This window comes from Bos taurus, chromosome 3, assembly GCF_002263795.3.
Source record: "Bos taurus isolate L1 Dominette 01449 registration number 42190680 breed Hereford chromosome 3, ARS-UCD2.0, whole genome shotgun sequence".
Classification (NCBI taxonomy): domain Eukaryota; kingdom Metazoa; phylum Chordata; class Mammalia; order Artiodactyla; family Bovidae; genus Bos; species Bos taurus.
The window spans coordinates 91489647-91515627 of NC_037330.1; the positions used below are offsets into that span (position 1 = coordinate 91489647).

Consider the following 25981-nt stretch of genomic DNA (forward strand, 5'->3'; position numbering starts at 1 on the left):
GGCGTCTAAAAGCCACTGAGCAGCGAAAGCGGAAACACCCACAGGGCGCTCCTGAGTGGCTCTGACCCACCCACCGGCGGGCGGCGCCGGGGATGGGAGGTGGCTGTGCCCCAGGTTTCTGCGCGCTGACCCGCGCCTCCCGCGCCGGGCTCGCTAGAGGGGCGCGCCCCTCCACTGCAGCCTTGGGGGCCAGGCCCGGGGAGCCGCCGGGCAGCCATGGCGGAGCCCGAGGTCGCGGCCGAGGACCTGGACGCCCTCATCGACGACCTGGACTACCTCCCGGGCCACTTCCACCTGGAGATGCAGCTGAACTTCGAGCCGCGCTCGCCGGTCTCGCTCCGCGCCCGGGACCTGAAGCTGCAGCGGGAGGGACTGCGGCAGGAGCTGGAGCTGGCATCCGCTCCGCAGCGCCCCGCCGTGCGCCACCTCCTGGGAGCCTTCGCCTTCTACCTGGAGGAGCTGGAGGAGGCCCGCGAGCGCTTCCTCGAGGTGGCCCGCGAGGATCCGGGTAACCTCAATGCCTGGGCCAATCTGGCGCACGTGTACGGGCGGCTGGGGCAGGAGGAAGAGGAGGAGGCGTGCGCCGGGCAGCTGGCCAGCCTCATGGGCCTGGCGGGGGACCGCGGGGCAGCCGAGGACCCCCAGCTCCGCGCCGCGCGCTGCCTGGCGGAGCAGGGCTATGCGCACGGCTTCGACGTGGGCTGCGCCAGCCCGGAGGAGCGAGCTCGCGTGCTGGAGGCTGGCATCGCGCTCTACGACAAGGCGCTGGGCTACGCGCAGCAGGTAGGTGACGTCTCCAGGTTGGGAGGGCTGGCTGGGGTCGCGGCCCCTAACGTCCACAGGGACGCCCATGGCCCCACACTCTCCCCTGGCCCCGGCCCGCTGGCTTCCGGAACACCATTCCAGTGTGCCTCTCCCGTCTTGAGTCCCAGACTGGGCTTGTAGCTTTTCTCTGCTGGACTAGGGAGTGGACCCACATTCCAGCCGGTTAGCCTGCCTAGGTTTCTTTGCTGGCAGTACCGCAAACTCAGCACACCAACTCACCCCTGTCATCTTGTTCCTCCAAGTACCTATCCCTGCATCTGTGTGCACCCACCTCGCTATAAGGCACAGCTCTGCATCCTGCCAGAAACTGGCAGCATTCTTGACTCCTTTCTCCTCCTCACCCACCATCCCCATCCACTCAGACCCCAGATTCCGTCCATCCCACCTCCTCATATACCCGTGGCCTATCCACTCCTCTAATGCCTCCCTCCGCCAACCCATCCTCCATCATTCCCTGCCTGTACCAATATGGTCGCCATCATCCTGCCTGGGTTTCTGCCCTGACCCTTCTGCCCCAACCCTGCTGCCAGTGTTCATGTTGCTCAACCTTTCTGGTCACATCCCTCAGCCGCTTACAACGCCCAGTGACTCCCCACTGCCTAGCAGATAAGTCTCAGGCTCTCTGGTGGGCACTGGAGAGCCTCTGTGATCTTGCTGTCTGCCTTCCCTCTTCTATGTTCCCCCTTCCAGCCAAGCTTTTGCCCTTGCTTCCTGTGGGCCAGGTCTCCTTACAGCCCACCTTGGCACGTCTTCAGCCTCTTTCTGAAGTGCCCTTTGCTCCACCCTTGCCTGGAAGGTTCTCCTTACTCTCAGACATCCCCTCCACTGACTTCACCAGGCTGGGTTAGGACATCCTTGGGACTCCTACAATGTTGCTCACACTGTCCGTTTACAAGTCTGTCTCCCCAGCTCAACCTTGAGGTTTTGAGAGTAGAGATGTCTGTCTGTAAACTCAGTACCTGGCATGGTACCTGGACACAGCAGCGCTTTCTTGAGTGAATGTCTGTGTGGCGTAGGCCTGGCACTAAACAGACAAATCCTGGGTATATGAGTTACCCATTGTTGTATAACAAACATCCTTTGAAATTTAGCAGCTTGAAAACAACAAGCGCTGATGGTCTCAGAGTGTGTGTGCTCAAGAACCTAGGCATGGTTCAGTAGGTGCCTCTAGGCTGCAGTCTCATCTGAAGGCTTGCTCAGCCTGGGGGAGCTGAGGGGATCTCCTTCCAAGTTCACACACTTGGCTGTTGGCAGAATTCAATTCCTCACTGGCTATTGGTCAGAGACCTCCCACAGGTCCTTCTCTCATGGATATCCCGTCAGTTTTCCCTTCATTAGAAGCAAGTCATTAGGTCCAGCCCCCATGCAAAGAGAGGGGGTTACACAGGGACATGAATACCAGGTGATGAGGATCACTGGGGGCCATCCCAAAGGCTGCTTGCATTAGATGGCTGACACTGATATAGAGGGCCTTATCCTTCTGTTACAGAAGAGGAAACCACAGTTCAGAGAGGTACCGTGACTTTTCCTTGAAGGCATAGCACAGGCAGGATTGAGTTGGTAATGATGACTTTTTTTTTTTTTATCATGGTTTAGGTTTGTGATAGTTAAATGACAACAAGCTTTCACATGAGTAGGATGGCTGCATTCACAAGGCCTCTGCACACCCCCTTGGAACATTTTCCACCAAAGCTTAAGAGGAAATGTGGAGTTAAGACCTCAGGGAGTGCTATGTGGGAGGCACGGGCTTGACTTAAGGGGAGTAGCGCAGGGTGGAGGTTAAGACGGTAGGCGCTGAGTCAGACAATCCAGGTCCCAATCCCAGTCCTTCATGCTCTCACCTCTAATTGGTTCTTAGCATCACTGTGCTTCCCATTCTATGAAGTGGGGATAATAATGGTACTTGTACCCTAGGATTCCTCATCTGTAAAATGCAGACATCATCATTTGGTAGATGTCATAACTAAGAGCTGATGTTTGGAAAGCACCTAGAATAGAGCTTGCACAGGGACAGCAGGATCACAGACGACCCCAGATCTGTTTTAAAGCCTGAGTCTGAGGCCCTGAATGTCAGCTGCTCTCCAGGGAAGACTTGGCCAGCTCAGTATATGTTGACTGTGGTCACAGTCTCAGAATGGGGCCTGAAGAGCCCTGGACTGGGGACCAGGAGGCCTGGGTTCTCATCTCAGCTGCAGCCACCCACCTTGGGGCCTTCTCCTGTCTGGGCTGCAGTTTCCCCACTGCGAAAGGGGAGTGGGAAGGGGGCACTGGATGGTCTCCAAGGTTCCTTCCTGCTCTCAGGAGGGGGCTCACTGGAGGAAGGCTTCCCGGAGGAAGTGGGGAGGGAGGCAGAGGTTTGGGCATAGAAATGGAATAAAGGCTGACTCCTCCCTCCCTGCTGCTGGTCTGCCCCACCATGGTGTGTTCACACCCTCCTCTTTAGGGACCGCCAGAGAGAATGGCAATTGGGGCCCTGCCCAATGCTTCAGGGAGGGAACTAATGTCTTCAGGTGGGAGGTGGCTGCCAGGCCCTGTGCCGTATCCTTGTGCCTGGCCCAGTGGCAGCTCCCCAGGTCTGCACAGAGTAGCTGTGGTCAGCCCCCATCAATCCCAGGAGACAGCTGGGGATTTGGAGCCCTCCCTCCATTTCATCATCTGAGGATTAGGAGAGATCATGCTTATAAATAGGCTTTCCAGGTGGCTCTAGTGGTAAAGAACCCACCTTCCAATGCAGGAGACATAAGAGACACTGGTTCCATCTCTGGGTCAGGAAGATCCCCTGGAGGAGGGCATGGTAACCCACTCCAATATTCTTGCCTGGAGAATCTCATGGACAGAGGAGTCTGGTGGGCTACCGTCCAAAGGTTCGCAAAGAGTCGGACACGACTGAAGCAACTTAACACGCACACATGCATGTGCTTATAAACTATCTACACAGAGCAGATGCTCAAGAAATAGTCACAATCAGGAAGACCATGATGATTTTGTATAGTCAGAGCAGAAGGCTTGAGTTAAAGCACCCAGCTCTTATTATTTTGCTGTGTGACTTTGGACAAGTCACTTTTCATCTCTGGCCTCATGTCTGCTTTATAAACATTAAACAATAGTTTACTGTAATTATCCAATCAAATCGTGGGGTAAAGGTGCCCATAAACTGGTAAATTATGGGCAAGTCTGAGAGACACATGCTCAGCCTAACATTTATTGAGCACCTACTGTGTGCCAGGCCCTATCTTTAAGAACTCCTGCCTTTCAGAAGCTCATGGACAAAGGGAGGAGCAAACATTTGTTCCTTCATTAACTAGACCTCTTGGAGTCCCGTCTCTAGGGGAGTGGTGCAAAGGGATGAGTCAGATGTGCCTATGACTGGCTGAGGTCACAGATATTTATTGCATAGCCTGTGCCAGGTGACAATCATCTCTTAGCTCTGTACACCAGTTCAGTTCAGTTGCTCAGTCATGTCCGACTTTTTGTGACCCCATGGACTGCAGCATGCCAGGCCTCCCTGTCCATTGCCAACTCCCAGAGTTTATTCAAATTCATGCCCATTGAGTCAGTGATGCCATCCACCCATCTCATCCTCTGTCATCCCCTTCTCCCCCTGCCTTCAATATTTCCCAGCATCAGGGTCTTTTCAAATGAGTCAGTTCTTTGCATCAGGTGGCCAAAATATTGGAGTTTCAGCCTCTGCATCAGTCCTTCCAATGAGTATTCAGGACTGATTTCCTTTAGGATGGACTGGTTGGGTCTCTGGGTCCAATGAGTATTCAGGACTGATTTCCTTTAGGATGGACTGGTTGGGTCCCTGGGTCCAAGGGACTCTCAAGAGTCTTCTCTAACACCACAGTTCAAAAGCATTAGTTCTTCAGCACTCAGCTTTCTTTATAGTCCAACTCTCACATCCATACATGACTACTGGAAAAACCATAGCTTTGACTAGATGGACCTTTGTTGACAAAGTAATGTCTCTGCTTTTTAGTATGCTGTCTAGGTTGGTCATAACTTTCCTTCCAAGGAGCAAGCGTCTTTTAATTTCATGGCTGCAGTCACCATCTGCAGTGATTTTGGAGCCCAAGAAAATAAAGTCTGTCACTGTTTCCATTGTTTCCCCATCTATTTGCGATGAAGTGATGGGACCAGATGCCATGATCTTAGTTTTCTGAATGCTGAGTTTTAAGCCAACTTTTTCACTCTCCTCTTTCACTTTCATCAAGAGGCTCTCTAGTTCTTCTTGGCTTTCTGCCATAAGGGTGGTGTCATCTGCATATCTGAGGTTATTGATATTTCTTCTGGCAATCTTGATTCCAGTTTGTGCTTCCTCCAGCCCAGCATTTCTCATGATGTACTCTGCGTAAAAGTTAAATAAGCAGGGTGACAATATACAGCCTTGATGTACTGCTTTCCCTATTTGGAACCAGTCTGGACGTGTTGTTCCATGTCCAGTTCTAACTGTTGCTTCCTGACCTGCATACAGATTTCTCAAGGGGCAGGTCAAGTGATCTGGTATTTCCATCTCTGTACACCAGAGACCATAGTTTCTGAACCAAAAACAGGACACCGCCCGCCCCCCCCCCCCCAAGAGGATTACAAGGGAAATCCACTTTGGGGACATCAAGACCTGTGTTGGAATCAACGGGGACCTGCCAAGTTGAGGTCCTGGGCATAGAGTGACAATAACTGAGCTTCAGAGAGGGCGCAGTTCCTTTCAGTACAGGTGACTGGGGGAGGCTTTGGGAAGAAGCAGGAGTGTCCTGGCAGGAATCTGGGGCGCGGGGCGGGGGGCACTCCTGGCAGGGGCGTGGTATGTGCAAAGGTCCTTTGGTGACAGCTGAACTGGAGCACGGGGTGAGGCCTGGAAAGAGGGTGGCTGGAAGCTTCCCAGGGGGAGGAGAGTGTGGCCCTGCTGATATGGACTCTGAAGCCTGATTCCTGCCCTCCTCAGCTGCATTTCCTGTCCCCGCCCTCCCCTTGGCTGCCATGCTTGTCGGAGGTTAGTTCCCAGACCAGAGATTGAACCCAGAGCCCCTGCAGAAAAAGCACCAAGTCCTAACCCCTGGACAGCCAGGGAATCCCTACTCTTACTTCCCAGGGACTCTAAACTACTCATACTTCTCCAAACATGCTGTGCTATTTCACACCTCCCAACGCAGGAACTGTTCTCTTTGCCTAGAAAGCAAGCTCCATTCATCAAAACCCAGCTCAAATTTCACCTCCATGTTGAAGCCTTCCTTCGTACAATGCACACTTTCACACAATAATTAATATTCATGAATATTCTGCTTGAATATTCAGCATATTCAGCATGCAGAAGAAGAATATTCTTCTCCGGGTGCCTTGCGGATTTCATCTTAGTCTTCACAAGATCCCTCTGATCCCATTCTACAGGTGTGGGAACTGAGGCATAGCAAGGCTAAGTAACCTGCCCAAGACTACAGAGCTAGTAAGGGGCAGTTGGGTTCACGCCACTCTGTCTGATTCCAAAGCCTTTGCTCTTTCTGGAGAGGTTGGAGAAGTGGGGTGCAATAAGGATAGTGCAGATAGCCAGTGGGGTGGGGAGGGGAGCCCCCCGCCAGGGCTGCCTCCTGGAAACCTAGGGTTGCCATGTGTGCAGGTGGGGGGTAGGCAGGATGAGGGCAGAGGTGAAGTCAGCACTGGGCTGGCGAAGAAGCGGGGACAGTGGAGCAGCAGCTGAGGAACCCATCACTGAGAGGGTTGCCACCCACAGGAGCCGTGACGGGGGGTCCCACCTGCCCAGTACAGCGGCTCTAAGAGGTTCCTCATCCTGAGGGGGCTGGGACTATCCCAGGCAGGGAGGAGACCCCCAGACCTCAAAGAATAAAGGTCAGCCAAAGAATCAATGACAGCTGCTCATCTGCTAACTAAAATTACAAGAGAAAATGTTATAAAAGTTAGTAATTCAGACCATAATCCAAAAACAAGCAGCGTATCTGTGTGCGAGTGGGTGTCTATGACTTCCCTCTCAGCCCTTCGTTCCCTCTCTTTCCTCATCTTCAAGTTACAAAAATATGATGAGGCAGATTGTTTTATCCATCATTCCTCCCCCGTCAGCCCTCCACACAGTCCTAGATGGATTCTTGGTGGAGTCTTGAGGCTGAAAGGTATTAAGAGCAAACCCTTTGGAGTTAGACAGATAGACTTTAAATTCTTCCTCCTTTACCAGGTGGTTAAGGGCAAGTCACTTCACTTCTTTGAGCCTCAGTTTCCTTATCTGCAAGCTGGGATTCTAACATCATCTCACAGGGTTGCTGTGAGGAGTAAGAAAGAGACTACGCAGGGCTCCAGGTGGAGTGCAGATCACGGTGGGGCCCAGCCCCTTGCCTGCCCTCCCCATCCAGGGCCCCCACGGCCCTGGGCTTTGCTCCACAGGAGAGCTGTTCTCAGCCTTTGACTCATCACCAAGCAGTTTCTCTCTTGCCCCCAAGAGGGTGAGCCTTCTGTCTCTATCTGCCTCCCAGCGTCTGGCACAGGGTTGGACCTAAGAGGAATTTGTGACTGTTGATAAATTTAATTTGGTTTTTTAGTCTTAAAATTCCTATTATTTTTCTAAAATAAGGTAACAAACTTATTTTTCTCTGAAAACAAAATCTCTGTCCCAAGCTGACTCGGTTATGTGAGTTCCTCCCTCTTTTCCTAGAATATTGGTGGCTTCACACACTCACCCACATGCACATACACACGCTCATGCAGATCTTTCATCCCTGCTTCTGGACCAGGGCTGGCTCTGGGTGTAATAGGAACCAGCGCGGAGCTGAGTTTTACGTTCATTAGCACATTTCATTTTAGCACATCAAACCTCACACACACACTGCTGCTGGGTGCTGTGATTCTCTGTCGCACAGAGGACAGAACAGGCTCAAGGTGACACACAGGCTATCCAGATTTCACCTGGCCAGCTGGGGCGGGCAGGACGGAGCCGGTGCTGGGAGGCCCAACAGCCAGCCTCACAAACAAAGGTGTGGGCATTCCACACTGTCGCCGCACCCAGCGGGTTGGGACCTAGCAGGAAGGGCCAAGAGGTCACTGCTGGTCAACATCCAGGGTCCCTGGTATGCACACACCCACACACCCATACACACACCCACACCTCTGCCACCAGCAGGGAGCGAGACACACATACACACACACACCCCTCTGCCACCATCAGGAAGGCACACACACACACACAGAGACCCCTCTGCCACCATCAGAGAGTCACACACACACACATACCCCTCTGCCACCATCAGGAAGACGCACACACACACACAGACACACCCCCTGCCACCATCAGGGAGGCACACGCACACACACACACACACACACACCTCTGCCACCATCAGGAAGATGCACACACACACACCTCTGCCACCATCGGAGGCACACACACACACACACACCTCTGCCACCATCAGGGAGGCCAGGACCAGAGAACTCCTCAAGGAGCTGCCCTCTCAATAGATTTCTTCTCCCCACATCCCTGTCTCCCCCAGCCTCCCTTCCCACTCTCCCAGTCATCCCCCCGCAGCAATGCAGCTGCCCAAGACCCTGGCGACTGGGCCCACTGTGCACACAGAGGCACTGCTGGGATCCCACAGTCTGCCAGATGCAGGACACCCTGAGTGACCTGGGCCGGCTGTGCAACCTCTCTAAGTGTCCGTGTCTCCCTCTGTGAAATGGAGACAGTGGTACCAGCCTGACGGGGGGTGTGGGAGGAGGTAACGGGGTCGCAGAGGGAAGGCCAGCCCCAGCAAGCCTGGCTGGATGTGGCCTGCTCATCCTCAACCCCTGATGGGTCAGCCAAGACTCCTTCTAAGTGAGCACCCACCCTCCTGTCTGCCTCCTCAGGCTTCCTCCTGCCCCTGAGCTTGCCCTCAACTCTGCCCAGAGCCAGCTTTGGGAAAAGAACAATGAAATTGGGAGAAGACCCCACTGGGAGCCAGGGCTCAGGATTTGGTTTCCTGGCTTAGCCCTGCCTGAGTGACTGTGCGAGGTAGGAAAGTCCTCCTCTGTCACTGGACTGAAGTGGTGGCCGGGCTGATTTCAGGGACAGGAAGGGCTTTGAGATCAAGAGGTGGGGGAAGAAACAAACCTCCTGGCAGAAGAAAACACATAAACACACAGAGGAGGAGGAAACCACAGCTTGGGGAACGTCAGGAATGGTGCTTTGAAGACTTCAGAGTTGATCTCCAACTTTTGAGATCATGGGCAAGGTTTCTCCTCACATGGTGCTTGCAAACACACAGGCATACGCGTGCACGTGCACACACACACACGTATACATACATTCATGGCTCCACAAATCTGAGTGATTTGATTTGGTTCCGCTAGAAAAGGAGCTGGATGACTGACACTGGACAATGAGCTAGAGACTGTGCACTCGTGTGCTCTTCACAGATTATCTCACTTGCACCTCCTAGAAATGCTGGGGAATCAGAACTGTTACTAACGCCATTCTACAGATGAGCAAACTCAGGCTCCAGGATGTGTAGGAACTTGCTCAAGGGCACACAGTCATAAGTGGCTGGCTGGAAATGGACTCAGGTCTCTCCAACACAAAGCCTTGGCTGAGGGACAGTTTTCCCGAGCTCTGGCCCCAGCCTTCTAATGGCCTCGGTGCCATAACAGCACTTTCTGAGTTTGCTGCTGGCTTCATTCCCTCTGTTTCTGGCCATCTGGAAAACTGGTTCTCCCCTCCTCATTGATATAGGACCCCAGAGCCAAAGCTGCCTTTAGCATCTTCTGACCCAACTGCCTTCTTTATAGGAGGAAAGACAGAAGTGTGTTAAGGGCGCACACAGCCCAGACTCACAGGAGGAGCTGAGAAAATGCAGGCATCACTGTTATTACCACAGAGGGCAGGAGACTTCGTCAGATCCACCCAGCGCCAGAGTCGGGTTTGGACCTGGGACTAGACAGAGTCCCTTTTCTCTAGGGACCAGGGACTAGAGAAATGGCTCTGGATCTAGGACCAGAAAGGGGGTGACAATGGGGAGCTACCGTCCATCTGCTCTGATCTTAAAATCCATGAAGACCATGCAGGGAACCCAGTCAGGGCTGAACAGGTAGCTCACCTCCATGGCTCAGCACCCAGCCCCCAGCCCCCTCTGCCCAGTCACGCTGGACCACTCTCACCCACACACCTGTGAGAGGCAAGACCAGTGGATCATCCCCGCTTGTAGACGTGGAAACTGAGGCCCAGGCTGGGCCAGTAGGCTTTCCAGGAACCCTGGGGGAGGTAGAGGCAGTGGGGGGCAACTCCCATCCCAGCCCTCTGTTTACCCCCACTGAGGCAGGAGCTGGGTGAGTAGGAACCTCACCTGCCCTGCCTTTCTGGGGCAGGCCCCCATGGGAGCCAGGTGGGGTGGGGTGGGGCTCCGCGTGCAGAGCCCAGAGGCTTGCTCTGTGTCATCACTGAGGACATTCCAGTTGAGCAGGAAGAGCTTATTTCTGAGGCCTTCCACCTGGTGACTTTTATTTCTGCAGCATCAGCCTCCACAGGGTCCGTGTGATGAGGTGGAAAGAACAGGGGCGCTGGAGGGAGGCAGATCTGAACTTGAATCCTGGTACTTTCCCCCTGACCTGTGGGGCTGGCTGCAGCTCTTCTCGTAGTCTCTCTCTCCTCACCAGTAAAAGGAGGAGGATGTGTTCCACCTTCTCAGTCTGCTTTGCAGGTTCAGGGCCACAGTGCACGGAAGTGCCCAGTGGACAGTCAATGGTCGAGAAATATTCATTCTCTTTCCTCCTTCTCATTGCCCCTCCCTTGAAAGAGAATTAGTCAGCTCTCAGGAACTGACTCTGAAACACAGATTACAAAGTCCTCAGGGGCAAAGTTTGAACTGCAAGGCAGACATTTCCTTCAGAATCAATGGTCACAAAGAACTGAACGCAACTGAGCACACGTGCACACACACAGAGCCTGTGCACACACACAGAGCCTGTGCAGACACATGTAGATTAATAAGCCATTGGCATATTAAGAGAGCTTCTGCTGAAATCCCCTAAAGTAGCTAAAGTGAAAGTCGCTCAGTCGCGTCCGACTCTGCAACCCCATGGACTGTACAGAATTCTGAAGTGGGTAGCCTTGCCCTTCTCCAGGGGATTTTCCCAACCCAGGGATCGAACCCAGGTATCCCGCATTGCAGGCGGATTCTTTACCAGCTGAGCCCATTTCCTTCTTTGAGGGTCACCTTTTGAAGTAAACGGACTAGCCATCTGAGACCCATCCTTGTATCTGCCAAGTTAGCACACACCTGCTCTGTAGGGTCTCATCCTAACCCTGATATTCACTATAGGTTCTACCAGATCACCCACCTTTGTCGATTACCCACCCAGCTGTGGCAGCGTGGATCTTCAGGCTACCCTGTGGATCACAACTGCTGATCCTTCGGCTCTGTTAAAAAGAGATACGTTGGCCTGCCATTTTCCCTCCGCTATCCACAGTGCGAGAGTCTCGTACAGTGTTTCTGTCAAGTTCCCAGGTGATGCTGATGCTACTGTCACGAGACCCCACTTTGAGAACCACTCATCTGGGGTAGTTTGGAGAAGGCAATGGCACCCCACTCCAGTGTTCTTGCCTGGAGAATCCCAGGGACAGGGGAGCCTGGTGGGCTGCCGTCTATAGGGTCGCACAGAGTCAGACACGACTGAAGGGACTTAGCAGCAGCAGCAGCAGCATCTGGAGTAGTTAGGTGCAGGGACTCTGGGGCTAAGCTGCTGGGTTCCCAGGTCTGCTACCGTCTAGCAGGGCCACTTAGGGCCACAGGTGCCTCTTCTGTAAAATCGGGATAATTGTATAATTCTTGATAACCCATGTAAATTATGTGCCTTGTTTATAGTAAGTGCTCAATAAAATGCACTTTTATTCATATAGCAAAAAAACCAGCATTTGCAGGTTTCAGTCCAGGCTGTCACACTAGTCGTGTGTCTTTGAGGACATCATCTCACCTCAGTGTTTCCATATGTACTAACAGGGTGATGATGACCCACTTTACATTCCACACAGGGCTTTCTGAGGATCACTTGGCATCTGCAATGAGTGCACTTTGTAAATGGTAAGCACCATACAGAGTTGCAGCGAGGTGTTGGGGGTAACAACAGGAATTTGAAGAGGGAGACCTGGCATGAAATATCAGGAGACTCCGCCTCTGTGAGCCCATCTCTAAAGTGAGGGAAATATTGGCGAGGGCCTCAGCGGAGCTGGGAAACGTCCTGAGAACCCTTGCCTGTGCCTCACTCTCACCCTCAGCTAGTACCAGGATCTACCCAGCTACTGCAGGGCAGCGCTGGAGCTGGGGCCCTGCTGCGTCCCCTCCCACAGGTCTGCCACGGAGCAGCCACCAAACTTGAGCCCGTCCAGCTTGAAGCCTGGGCGGACTCTCCCACTGGCCAGCACCCCCTGTAGACCCTGGAGCCCCCAGCTCACGGGGTTCTGATGAGGATGAACAACAGAAAGGGTGGGGTGTCCTGCCCCAGCTCACCCGGGGCGGCCCTCAGTCAACATTCTTCTCCTGGCAGAGGTCCTGTCAGCCCCCTCCCAGGGGGCTGCCTCCAAATATATTGCCTCTGGGAGCCATCAACTCTGGAAGTGAATTCCTTGCAGCCATCAGAGGTTTCACAGCAACTTCATTCTCCAGGAGAGAGGAAGAACACCCCCCTCCCTTCTTCAGGAGGGGAGGCGGGGGGCAGTCAGAGGCCTGTTTAATTTAATTTAACGCACCATGGCTTGCCAGGTTGCCCTTGGTAACAGCTTCAGCTGCTGCTTCAGTTACAACCAGAAGGATTTTTAAAGAGACAGCTCATTTTAGGACCAGAATTGCACAGCAGAGTGAATGGTCTCTCTCTGTACTAGGGATGGAAGGTTGGAACCCAAGCACAGGGAGGCCTCAAGCCAGGCCTGTTTATACCATTAACTCCACTTCTAATTTGCAACCCTATAAGCCCTCCTTCAAATGGTACCTTGAGTGGGATCTGAGGAGGGGCTCCATTTGGAATTTATCAGAGAGATGTCACTCAGCTAGCTACTTCTCTGAAAATCAGTTTTAGTCTTCAAGTAGAAGGGAAGAGAGTTAACATTCAGGAGTTGCCCCGGCAATTCAGGCAGTCTGCCACTAGATGGTAGTATTGCTTACTTAGTGCAAACGATTACCAGGCTTAAAGACTATCAGAATGGTGGTGAAACCACTGGGTTTCGAGTCTTGATGGTAACCAGTGTGTCACCCTGAGCAAGCTGCTTCACCTTTGTGGTCTCAGGGATATAATAACGGGATAGATCAAAACAACTGAGTGCTGTTGACGGGCATTGGGGCTAGAACTATGAAGGCATGAGTTTATGTCCCAACTCTGTCATTTATTAACTGTGTGATTTGGACACATAACTTAATTTCTTGCATCTTGAATACCAAACAAGAGGGTGGCTATGACCCAGGCAGAGCCTGAGAATAGCACTTTGCTCTTCAACCTTGGGAACCTGTGGACCCTACGGGGCATCTGAAGCCCCAGGAGCACAGTGGTGGTGGTGGGGCTGTTAGAAAGTGGGTAAGGCAGAATGACTGTATGCCAGAGCCTGAGACCTCAACGCTCCATGTAGAAGTGAAATAGGGCAAAGAAGCCTCCCAGACACTCCTAACCCTGCACGTCTCTAACCCAAACCAGGAGAAAGGGGGCAGATATTTATGGATATTTGTGGAAGGCTGGGCACTGCCTCACAGTGCCCTTTTGCAGATAGGGATATAGCCTCTAAGGGGTAACACATCCACCCAGGGCCACCCTCCTCTTGTGGCCAGGCCTGTTAGCCACTGAGCCTCTGCTCTGGGCACTGCAGCCCTCTCCTTGTCTAGTACAACTGCTGTCTCTATGGTCATGTTTCCTTGTCAGGAGCCTCAAAAGGGGAGCGGGTTCTGTGTCTCCCCACCATGACTCAGCCTAGCCAACCTCAAAGTGGGCATGAAACCAGAGGTCATGGGATCATACCCACAGGCAGCCAGGGAGCCTGAAGCACACGTGCTTTGGTCCTTCATGTGGACAGGTGCTGACCTTGTGCCAAGGTCCTTGGCCAGCTTGGCCTATGAACCTGAGTCCCCTTCCCATGTCCCAGGTCCTATGTAGGTACAGCAGGTTAAGTTTATCCAGCAGCCTATCCCAGCTTTTTGCTTTGGTCAGTGTTCTCCACTGAGCTCTCATGGATGCCCCTTAATCCTTAGACCTGCCGCTCTCCCTTCCAGACAGCCCTGTTCCCAGCCAAAACCCCCATACACATATTCCCACATAAGTAACAGGGTAACTTTCCAAGGTGATGTGGATGTAAAAACACATGGGATCCTGGTACTCCCCAGCTCAAACCTTTGCTATGACTCCCCATTGCCTTGCAGATGACTTCCAGGTTCTGAGCCTGGCATTCGGGGGCCCCTCCATGTGCCCCTGCTGGCTCTTCCCTTCGCCCCTTATAACTGGGATGCTGGTCACTCCAGGCTGCATCCAGCCCCTGACACACCTGCTCACTCGTCTCTGAGCTTGTGCACAAATGTGCCCTCCATCTGATGTCCTCTCTCGCTGTATCCACCTTGGTGGTTCCTACTTGTCCCTGAGAATCCTGCTCCAGCATGCCCTCCTTTGGAAGCCTTGGGGGTCCCCCTGGATCATATAGGAAACGTCCTCCCACAGCCCCTGGTATTCCTTCTGCTCATTGTGTCTTAGTCTGGCTTTCCCACCAGACCTGGCTTGGGCCTGGGCTCACACCTCTCTCCTATGAGCAGTCACACAGCTCACTGGGATTTACTCACAGGTCCCCCTTCCTCTCTTCCTCTGAACAGGCCACCCCAGAACAGCCACAGCCTAAGTTGCCAGCATTAGCTCCCCACTGCCTCCATTCTTACTCACTGTGCTTCATGCTCTTCAACTGCTCACACATGTCCAGGCTGAGCCTCCATCTGAAATGCCCTTGTGCCCCACCCCACCCTCTGAAATACCACTCCAATTCAAGACCCACCTTACAGCCCACCCTGTGTGTGTGTGTGTGTGTGTGTGTGTGTGTGTGTGTGTGTGGTGTGTGTTAGTCACTCAGTCGCGTTCAACTCTTTGCGACTCCATGGACTATAGCTGGTCAGGCTCATCTGGCCATGGAATTCTCCAGGCAAGAACACCGGAATGGGTTGCTATTCGCTTCTCCAGGGGATCTTCCCAATCCAGGATTGAACCTGGGTCTCCTGCATTGCAGGCAGATTCTTTACTATCTGAGCCCTCTGTGAGACCTTCTGAGTCTTCTGACTGGAAATGGCATCCCCCTCCTGCTCCATTTGTCTAGATCCACCTCTTGGTCTTGATCAAACTCTGCTTCATATTATAGCTATTGGTAAGCCAGTGTGATGAGAGGAGCAAGGGCTTTGGAGACTAACAAATGGGGTTCAAATTCCAGCTCTGACACTTGCATGCTGTGTGACCTTGGGCAAGTCATTCTACCTCTCTGAGCCTCAATTTGTGCCTCGGTAAAGTGGGAGTGATGCCTACCTCTTAGGGTTGTGAGATTGAGATGATGGGTGTCACATCCTGGCACATGGCAGGTGCCCCTTCAAGCCCTATTATTCATGCCTGAGTCTGTCTTCCCAGGCAGGTTGTGATCCATCCAGAGTGCGGGTCCCATTCAGTGCCACAGCCCATAAGCACCCAACACAGGGCCTCACACCACAGATACCCAGAAATGCTGGCTTGACTGAAGACTTGGTTCTGACTACTGAGGGTGGGGGGTGGAGGCATAATGGGACCCTAAGCTGAGAAGGCCATGGTGGGTGGGGGGTGGGGAGTGCAGAATGGAGCCTGGAAATCAACCACGGGAGATGAATCTGGAGGGAGGGGCCCGAGCCTGAGGCAGAGCTGCTGATATGCACTGGGGGTTTTATTGGTTTTCATTAAAATTCCTTCCAGAGGCAGGAGCAGCTACTCCCATAAATAACGGCATAAATATTTTATCTGGTGCCCAAGTCAGTCTAAATGCACAGCAAAGTTGGCAAGAATAATAATGGGAAATAAGTTTGGTGGGTGGGTGGGGGGCTTCCTGGGCTTCAGCTGAACTCACTCACATGCCCAAAGGGGCTTCTCAGGAAGGTGGAAGGCGAGAGATGGGGCCAAAGAGGAGATGCAGGTAGATGGCGGGGAAGAGAGAAGGTGACCAGTGGAGTATGGGCCTTGCGGTGGGGGGATCAGGAGCCTAGGGGAGGGGAGGGGAGGAAATGTATCCCGTCCCTGCTCTGTGATGGGCCCCTTGCTTGGGGCATTCACTCAGGTCATCTTGTCAAATTCTCTGTGGTCAGAGAAGTGAAGTGACTTGCCCAGGCTCACCCAGCCAGCCAGTGGCAGAACCAGGCAGGATTATGATCAAGAGTGTACTTGCTGCTTCTTGGGGTTCAGGGAAAGCATGGGACTCTATGAACAATGTCCCCAGTGCCTCAATAGCAGCAGCACAAGCCATTCTCTGCTTCCCTAGATCCCAATGGAGGAGAAAAGGGGCTGGTACTTCACCATGGCAACGCTCTTCATCAGGTCAGGCTGGTGGTGGGGATGGGATGGTGGGGAGGGACGAGGGGGAAAAGTGGGGCCTGGAACCCAGGGGGGAAATCTCCATGGCAAGGGTGCTCCAAGTTCCCCTCCCTGCCACTGCCCTGGGGAGGACTCGAGGCAACCTGGGAACCACTGGGAGGGTCCTGATCAGCCACATCCCCTTCTCGGGCACAGGTTAGATGGCATATTCCTGGAGCTGGGCAGCAAGGAGCAGAAGAGGCTGCCAGCCTTCAACCGCACACTGGCCCTGCTGCAGCAAGTCCTCAAGTCCTCAGACCCCCACCCCCGAGGTCGGGCTCATGGGGGCGGCAGCGGGGAGTGGGAAGGGGGTGGGCTCTCCCTACACGCATCAGCAGCCCTCCCAGTCTTGTCACTGTCCCCGCCTCTCGTTCTGTTTCTCTCCCCCTCAGCCTGTCCCCTCCACTCCCTGTTCCCCTCAAGGAGCTCACACCCAGCGAATATGCGCCTGCACATCACTTCAAGGGCACGTGTCCAGGCCTGTCTGCAACCCAGAGTGTGAGAGACAGAGCTCTCCCCATTTCAGCCTCTTATCCCCGTTTTGTGGTGGGGGAATGAAGGCCCTTCTGGAGACGGGAGGGAGGGGTCACTGTCACACAGGGACCAGAGCTGGGGGAGAGCTGGGGTCAGACAGCAGAAGGCACCCTCCGTGAGGGCCCCTAGGGGATGTAGAAAACACAAAACAAGCACTGGAATCGTTCCCCCTTCACTCGCAAGTCCCCTCTGCCCTCCTTTGTTTCTCTTTCTCTCTGGGTGGCCCGAAGTGATTTCTGCCCCTGCCCCTGACCTTGTCCTCCCAGGGCTGACACCTGGGTGGTGCTGGCCCCTGCCTGCTCTCCCCTTCCCCACATGCTACTCCCTGAGACGCCTCTCCCCCCGCCCCCTAGCTCTGGCCTGGTGCTACCTTGGAATGCTGCTGGAGAGGAAGGACACCTTCTCCACCACGCCCATGGGTGTCCATGACTGCGGGTTTTCGGGAACCGATCCCCTGGACTGCTTTGGCAAGGTATGTGCCCCTGGTTACAATCACCCTCCAAACCTGGACAAAGCCTGACACCCCAGCCTCCTCTCCCTGGAACCAACTGCTTCTCCGGGTTTCTCCCTACTTCCCCGCCCTGCTCAGGAAGTGCCCTTACACCACACCTTTCTCTCCATCCCAAACAAAAGCAAAGTGAGTCAGACCCTCCCAACACCTGGTCTGCTGCTGCTAAGTCGCTTCAGTTGTGTCTGGCTCTGTGCGACCCCATAGACGGTGGCCCACCAGGCTCCCCCGTCCCTGGGATTCTCCAGGCAAGAACACTGGAGTGGGTTGCCATTTCCTTCTCCAATGCACGAAAGTGGAAAGTGAAAGTGAAGTCGCTCAGTCGTGTCTGACTCTTAGCGACCCCACGGACTGCAGCCTACCGGGCTCCTCTATCCATGGGATTTTCCAGGCAAGAGTACTGGAGTCGGGTGCCATTGCCTTCTCCGACACCTGGTCTGGCCTACCCCATTTTCCAGGCCTATCTTCTAAGCTAGTTGCAATTTTCTAATGCTTTGGCTTCCTGGTGCAAAGAACTGACTCATTGGAAAAGACCCTGATGCTGGGAAAGATTGAAGGCAGGAGGGGAAGGGGACGACAGAGAATGAGATGGTTGGATGGCATCACCAACTCAATGGACATGAGTTTGAGCAAGCTCCGGGAGTTGGTGATGGACAGGGAAGCCTGGCATGCTGCAGTCCATGCGGTCGCAAAGAGTCAGACACAACTGAGCAACTGAACTGAACTGAACCCTCAGGCTTTTCCCCTTTGCAGCCCCATGGCACAGTGGAGAGAAAATGAGCTTGGCACAGTGTGGATGCCAGCTCTGCTCACAGGCCCTGTGACCCTAAAACAAGTCACTTCCATCCCTGAACCTCCTTATATGTTGATTATGTGATCTGTCCACCTTCTAGGATATTTAGAGGTTCAAAGAAGGTAGTGGATGAAACTGTCTACCGTAAACTTTAAAGTGCTGTTCAAGCCTTATTCTTGATACCTTGTTTCGGTGGCAATTTTCGCACTGAGCTCAGTTTTTTAAGATTTTCCTGGAGGACAGGGACCCTGTGATTCTCATCCCCCTGTACAGTCAGCATGATGCCCTGGGGCAGGTCACAGTGTTGGCTGATGGGTGATGAGCGGTTTCTTGGTGAGAGATCTCAGAACAGAGTGGAGCATAAACTCTAGTTCACGTGTGCTCCAAGAGTTGTGTCTGATTTAACACACTGCCTTTGACCCTCCTTGGGAACCTACTCTGTGCCAAGCACAGAGGCGGAGAGATGGGGCCCTTGCCCTGCAGGAGTTCACTGTCTCAGGGGCAGCAACAAACACAAGGCAGGAGCTGTCGGTAACTGTACTAGGATTGGGGCAAGTGCTGTGGCCCGGGTAGAAACATTGTGTGAGTTTGGGGGATGTAGAGGCTGATTCTGGCCCCTCTTCCCACCTGTCCTGGAAAAATGAGGGAGCACACATTGATATGTCTGAGTGAGAGGGGTTGACCTGGGGTCTGGAGGGATTCACCGGACATGTCCATGAAAATGGCAGAGAGCATGGCAGTGAGTTAGGCTCTTGGGAGTTGAGTGTCAATGAGTTGTACCCCAAAGTGTTGGGCCCCATGATATGATTGCACTTAGAGCTGGAAGGTGGATGAAAATTTTGGGGTGATATGGCCCTACTGAGAGATGACATTCCAGTTCTAGCAAACAGCCAGACAGATGGTTTGCTCTAACCCTTGTCCCTTACTCAGGCCATCGAGATTGCCAAGGACCAACTTCCCATCCTTAATCGCCTAGCCAAAATCTTCCACTTCCTTGGAAAGCAGGACATGGCCATTGGCACCTGCAATATGGCCCTGGACGTCCTACGAGATCCAGAGCTCAACTGGCAGGCATACTGCACGAGGGCCAAGGTGAGTCAGCCTGCAGCTCTGCCTCATTCTGCCATTGAGAATCAGAGAGCAAGGGCCAAGGCTCCGTGGCCAGAGCCCAGAGGTCAGGGCGCCTTCATGGTAGAAGGGCGCTTAGGTGTCATCAAGGCTCGCAGTTTGTGTTCTCTAAGATTATCAAGGTAGAGAATGAAGGAGCTTACCACCCACTGCTCATCCCTTCTACAATGACCTGGCCAGCTACCTACCAGCCCCCTCTCTGATTAGCACCTCGGGCAGTCAGACTGACCTGGGTGGAATTCTGGCCTCTCCATTTATCACTGTGGGACCTGGGACAAGTGAGCCACTTACCGCTCCAAACCTACATTCCCAAACCTGGAAGATACGGATCATAACATCTGTGTTAACAGGTTGTCAGAAGACTAAGTGAGGTCACATCTAAAGCAGATGCCAGGAGTATGGGAGGTGCTTGTAGAAGGCAGAGGGTATACTGGAGGAAATCTAATGTCGTAAAGCACAGCTCTGGCTCTCAACACAGCTAGCCTTGGTTCAAATCCCACATCATCACTTACACTCTTGCCTAAATTCCGAGCCCCACTTTCTTCATCTATAAACAGGCTGAAGGTAATTGTACCTGCCTCACAGAGTTGTTATGAGGCTTAAATTAGATTCTGTGTTTAAAACTCAGTACTGAGCACATAGTAAGAGTTCATAAGTGGTTGATTACTATTATTAGGTATATTTTTAACTGGCTCACTGTCTCTTAAGGCAGTCCACTATGGTCATTCAGCTCCGCAGATTACTAATTTAACCAAGAGCTGCCTGCCTCTGGCTTCCCCACACTGGTCTCAGATCTGCCCTCAGGAGTCCCCACAGAATGCACTGCTTGGGGGCAGAGATCTGGACCTCTGAGTTTACTTTGCTCCAGGCTAAACAGCCTTCTCTATTACCTTTCATGGGACATGAGGGCAAATCTGCTCCCTGGATCTTGGTCCTGATGACATAATCATGTTGCCAGCAGTTACTAGTTAGGGTCTCTGCCTAGAAGGCTCTTCTCCCAGATGTCCCATTGGCTTCCTCCCTCACTTCACTGAGGGCTTGAAAAGGTAGCTGCTAGCAGCCATCCTCCTGAAAATGTCAGCCTCTCACCAGCACATCGTGTCCTCCTGTGCTGGTTTATTTTTTCTTCTTAGCATTTATCATTCCCTAACATACTATTTTCTGGTTTATGTTTATTTCTCTCCCCCCACCCTCCAGGTAAAATACATGCTCCACGAGGGCAGGGAATTTGCCATTTTGCTCTCAACTATATATCCTAGAACAGTACCTGGCACATAGCAGGCTCCTGACGATCTTTTGAATGAGTGAATAAACTGAGCACCCACCATTGCTAGGTCCCGGCTAGAACATGTTCTCTCCATTGTCACGGTAACTCTCCAAGGACGATCTTAGTGTACTGATTTTTCAGATGTGGAAAATGAGGCTCACAGAGGTCATGTAAATGAAGAGGAGGAAGGGCTGGAATTCAGCCAAGTTCAACTGGCTCCAAAGCCAAAGATTCCCACCCCCACCCCACCCCCACCTTAAAGCTACCTTAGAACCAGAGCCTACTGATGGCTATAAAGTATTAATACCTTCAATGACAACAACCCCTTTTTCTTACTTGCTCTTTCTCCACCTCTTCCCTACCTCTCCCGAACCTCTAGATTTTCTAAATGCTCCAAACAGATGTGGGGGGGAAAGGAGGAAGTGGTGATGAAAGCAAGGGTCTAGAATCATTTGTAATTTGATGCTTGTAAGCTGGGGCCACCTGCCATTCTTCCCACACTACTTGCTTACACAGACCCTCACAAAATCGGTGCTGCCATCCCATCTCAAATAACTCCCTCCCCTAGTCAGCTGTATCCCATCACCTGTTTATTTTTTCATTGTACTCGTCGCCACTTGAAGTGGTACCGTTTACTTGTTTATGATCATCATCCCTACTAGAATGTTAAGTTCTGCCAGGGCAGGGACTTCATCTGTCTTATCACCACTGCACTCCAGTACCTAGCACAGGGCCTGGTATATGGTGGGCACTCAGGACATATTTGTTGAATGAATGAGTGAGAGAATGAATGAATGGCTCTTACTTCATCCAACCCCCTTTATTGCACAGAGAGGGGAACTAATGCCCAGAAAGAGGCTGGTCCAAGCTGGCACAGGACCAGGATCTAGCACTTCTGAGTCCCAGTCTCAGGGGCTTTCAACTGCACCACAGAAACTCCCTGAGTTGCTGTCGAGGAAAAAAACACAGGCTTTATTGACAACAGCAAGGAGGGCAGGGGTCCTGGCTTGGAGCATCTTCCCTCAGCTGACTCTCTCTGGGCAGATCCACATCAGAGCCTACCTGCACGACCTGGAGCGAGGCAAGCTGGGGCTTGGGGGCATGCCTGACAGGAACCACCTGGCCTGCGCCAAGGCTGACCTCGAGGAAGTGGTCAAGGTGTGCCCAGGCCTCAAGACCTACCTGGACATCGGCCAGGTAAGGCAGCCTCTTGGCTTGGGTAGTCAATGGCTTACTAAACAAAAACTATTAACTCTATGTCACGCCAGGGCACTGAGGACACAGAAGCATATGGGGGCATCCTTGTGCCTGATAACCTGCCTGTAGTACCTGCCTCCTACAGCTACAGGGAGGGTTATAGGTGGTGATGCACCAACAGCATTCAGAACAGGGCCCAGTTCTTTCTAAGAGCTCGGAAAGCGTGGGCTATTATTCTGATTCCTTCTGTGCCCAGGGAATAATCACCGAGAGATTACAATATCTTTTGTGAGAGAAAACTGCGGCCCTGAGAGGGTCCCGCTCAAGGTTATATGGCCGAGATTCGTGGGGCTGGAGCTGGAATCAGAGAGAGCACTGTCTCCTTCTCTAGGAGAGGGAGACCAAACTTTGCGATGAATAATTGTTGAAGGCGGGGAGGGTGGGAATGAATGCATGGAATTTTTAAAACAGTAAGTAGTGAGACTGGAATGAAGGGGGAGCAGCGAGAGAGCCGGGGAGGAAGGCTCACGCCGCCGCCCCCACCCCAGGTCTACTACTACATGGGCGTGGACGCCGTGCAGGAGCTGCTGGCGGTGGACGAGGCGGCGCTGAACCAGGCGCTGGTCTTCCTGGCCAAGGCCGGCGAGTCGGAGCTGGGCGCCACGCTGCCGGAGCTGCAGCTGCTGCGCGGCAAGTGCCTGCGCATCAAGGGCGAGGAGGCCAACGCGGCGGCTTGCTTCAAGCGCGCCGTGGAGCTGGACGACGCGGGCTGCAGCCACGCCGAGGGCTTCGGCTGCCTGCTCGAGGCGCTGCTGGCGCAGTGGAGCCAGGCGCAGCTCAGCGACGGCGAGGTGGGCCGAGAGGTGGACGTGTGGCTGCGGCGCGCCCAGGACAAGTACCCGGCGGCGCGCCTGCGGCAGGAGCTGCAGCGCGTGTGGCGCGCGCACACGGACGAGGTGCTGGGGCTGGCCCGGGCCTTGGTGGCCCAGGGACGGCCGGCGCTGGTGCGGCTGCTCTTCGAGACCATGGAGCGCAAGGGCGAGGGCGCGAGCTCCCTGCGGGACCGCCGCGCGTTCTCCGTCTGAGGGTCTCTGAGTCTTCCCCCTCTCCCCACCGCTCGGAGATGGTTGGACCTGGTCCAGGCGCTGGAAACCGGCTCGCTGTGCCATAGGCTGGCGGGTAAGTGAAGCCCATCAGACTCTTCCGGGAGTTGGAATGGGGACCTTGAGACACAAGGACAGTTGGACGTGTACACGGAGGCAAAAGAGCCTGATCCAGGAGAACAAGGGAGGCTGGGGGCAGACGCGAGGGGCCAGTGGGAAACTGCCAATGGGAAGGCCCAAATTGTGCAAATATGCAGAAAAGTAACATGGAGTCTCCCAAGAGATGCAGAAGATAATTGCCTCCATTTGGGCAGGTGCTCTAGTACCCAGGAGCCTGTTACTGGACTCCCGTGAGCCACGCTCTATCCTTATAATAAGGCCTCCTCTACTGGAGTAGGTCTCAGGTCTGGCACTGGGAGAAGTCGTGGCTAGAGCAGAGGGCACAGCTGCCAGATAAGGGCAGGGCCGCAGCCTACACCTGGCTGCTCAGCGCTCTTTCCTGCCCTCTTAACAGTCTTCCAGCAGGCCTCATTCTTGGCCAACTTGGTCTGAAAGACCCTCAAACTCCCTGAAATAAGGCCCATTGGTAGAATCTTCTCTTGACTTCTCTATTCTTTGGGGAATGTAAGGGCCCCACTCAAGGAAGTTCCCCCTGTGCCCAGTCTCAAACCTTCTACCAGACACTGAAGAAAATCTTGGAATTTTACACTCTTGAAATCGAAGTTATAGAATCATAGATGTAGAATTTTATTGTCAAAGACTTCAGCTTTGATTGTTAGCAAATCTGGGAACTATCAAGCTAGATTCTTATGGTCTTACTAACAACAGCTGCTGCTGCTGCTGTCATTTCAGTCGTGTCCGACTCTGTGCGACCCCATAGACGGCAGCCCACCAGGCTCCCCCGTCCCTGGGATTCTCCAGGCAAGAACCCTGGAGTGGGTTGCCATTTCCTTCTGCAATGCATAAAAGTGAAAAGTGAAAGTGAAGTTGCTCAGTCAAGTCAGACTCTTCGAAACCCCATGGAGTGCAGCCTACCATGCTCCTCTGCCCATAGGATTCTCCAGGCAAGAGTACTGGAGTGGGTTGCCATTGCTAATTTAACTTAAAACTCTAAAAAACCAAGTTCTTTCCAGACTACAAGACTGTTGGTTGTATGTAATCGCAGTGGCAAGACACCCCACCCCCATACCGGTCCATAATGGTTTGTGATTTATTTTGCATTTCCTTCCCCCACTTAAAAAAAAAAAAGTTTTACTCGCTGCTTCACTCATTTTCCTGACACTTAGACAGTACCAGGGGTAGGCCAGCACCCCTGCCTTAGTTCTCATGTCCCCAGTGATAGATGCAGAACAGACTGAGAAGTGTGGTCCCTAGAGATCTCTCTTTCTGGGAAGACTGAGAGCCCTGGAAGGGAAGAGGCTTGCTCAGAGTCACACTCCCTAGCCTCCTCATCCTGTCCCTCCAACTTACTTACAGCATTCTTCAGGTTTGGAAAACTACTAATAAACTGATAACACTGAAGCATTAAGTGTTTATGTGTCGCTTGTCACCCAGGGCCCTCTGGGTGATATCCATTGGCATAATACTGTCATTCCAGGTTCCTGTGAAATCTGGAAAGTAAGGCCACCCAAGGCCTCTGAGTTCCATCCCAGGACTCATGAAGACTTCCTTTCCCTCCTTCCTTCCTCTCCGTTGCAGCAGAGTCCGGGAGGTGACTGGACAACAGGCAGCACACGCAGCCTGCCCACTTCTCCCGCATCCCTTGTCTACCCGTGACAGTGACCTGTGACCTTCCCTAGGACAGATGGTGGTGGTTTAGTCGCTCAGTCATGTCTGATTCTTGCAACCCCATGGATTGTAGTCCACCAGGCTCCTCTGTCCATGGGATTTTCCAGGCAAGAATACTGGAATGGATTGCCATTTCCTTCTCCAGGAGATCTTCCCAACCCAGGGATCGAACCTGGGTCTCCTGCATTGCAGGCCTATTCTTTACCAACTGAGCCACCAGGGAAGACAGGAACCCATCTCTTTCTTCTCCTACTTCCCAGACAGTCAAACTGAATTCAAAGTGGTTTGCTGGTAAAGCTGGGAAGCTGGTGAGGTTTGTTGCCTCCCCCAGGCTTCCCAGTTTGTTTTCTTTCTTGCTTTTCCTGTCCCCGAGGTTATGCATTTCTCCCTCCATTGCCTCTTCCTCCTGCCAAAACTCTTCAATAAACTTTCTTTCTGGTAATCTCATTCACATTAATCATATAAATGACTAACAAATACCCACTAGAGCTTTTGTCAGGAGTATCTGCATACTAGCCAAAAGCCGAAAAGAGAAAGAAACCCCACTTCCAGGACTGCCTCCTATGTGCAAGGCACTTCATACACGTAAACTCATTCAGTTCTCTCGCCAGTCCTGAAGAGTAGGCATTGCAATCATCATTTTACAGATGAGAACACAGAGACACTGAACAAGGTCGCAGATAAGCATGGGAAGAGCCAGGCTTTGAACCAGACTTACCCCGTTGTATGCTGCTTCCTGGGACACAGCCCTTCCTGGGAGGTGTGTCATGAGTGGTCTAGAGTTGGGCCTGGGATCACCAACACAACCTGCCACCACCCTGCTCCCTCCCCACAGTGTACTCGTCTCCCTGCTCACAAACTGCCTTACTTCTGTATCTTTGTACATCCTATTCCTCCACTGACTTTTCTTCCTATCATTTTTATCTCTAGTGCTCAGTTCAAACCTGCCTCTTCCAGGAAGTCTTGCCAAATCCTGCAGCTCTCATCCGCCACTCCGTTTTGTGTATACTCTCAGGGCATCGTATCTCACTGTGTTGCTTACATTGCTTTATCCTTGCACCATAATGATCTCACCATGTCTGTTGTCCCCATTCGACTCTGGTTCTGTTCAACAAGGGCCACATCTGATCCAGCCCCATGGCCCTGCACTGAGCTTGGCACATAAGATAGGCTCAGTTTGGGTTACTGTACTGAGTAAACTCACAGCAGGGACGTGGCTACCTCAGTCCCAAACAGGTGACTCCATCACCAGGTCCACAAGGGCTGAGGAT

General features: G+C 53.0%; 1 protein-coding gene across 1 annotated transcript; it reads left to right on the forward strand.

Annotated features, from left to right (window-relative positions):
* The first annotated feature begins 131 nt into the window (after positions 1–131).
* TTC22 (tetratricopeptide repeat domain 22) lies at positions 132–24443 on the forward strand. The gene is made up of 7 exons (NM_001098055.1): positions 132–783; positions 16301–16356; positions 16549–16664; positions 17280–17398; positions 19158–19319; positions 21667–21819; positions 22368–24443. The coding sequence occupies exons 1-7, from the start codon at positions 217–219 to the stop codon at positions 22902–22904; spliced, it is 1710 nt and encodes a 569-aa protein (NP_001091524.1). The 5' UTR covers positions 132–216; the 3' UTR covers positions 22905–24443.
* Positions 24444–25981: the final 1538 nt, after the last annotated feature.

Bases quoted from the DNA above. Each gene is read 5' to 3' on its own strand.
- TTC22 (NM_001098055.1), top strand. From the start codon at position 217: ATGGCGGAGCCCGAGGTCGCGGCCGAGGACCTGGACGCCCTCATCGAC. The intron at 784-16,300 runs GTAGGTGACGTC...CTGCTTCCCTAG, and splicing joins CGCTGGGCTACGCGCAGCAG to ATCCCAATGGAGGAGAAAAG. The intron at 16,665-17,279 runs GTCGGGCTCATG...CCCGCCCCCTAG, and splicing joins CTCAGACCCCCACCCCCGAG to CTCTGGCCTGGTGCTACCTT.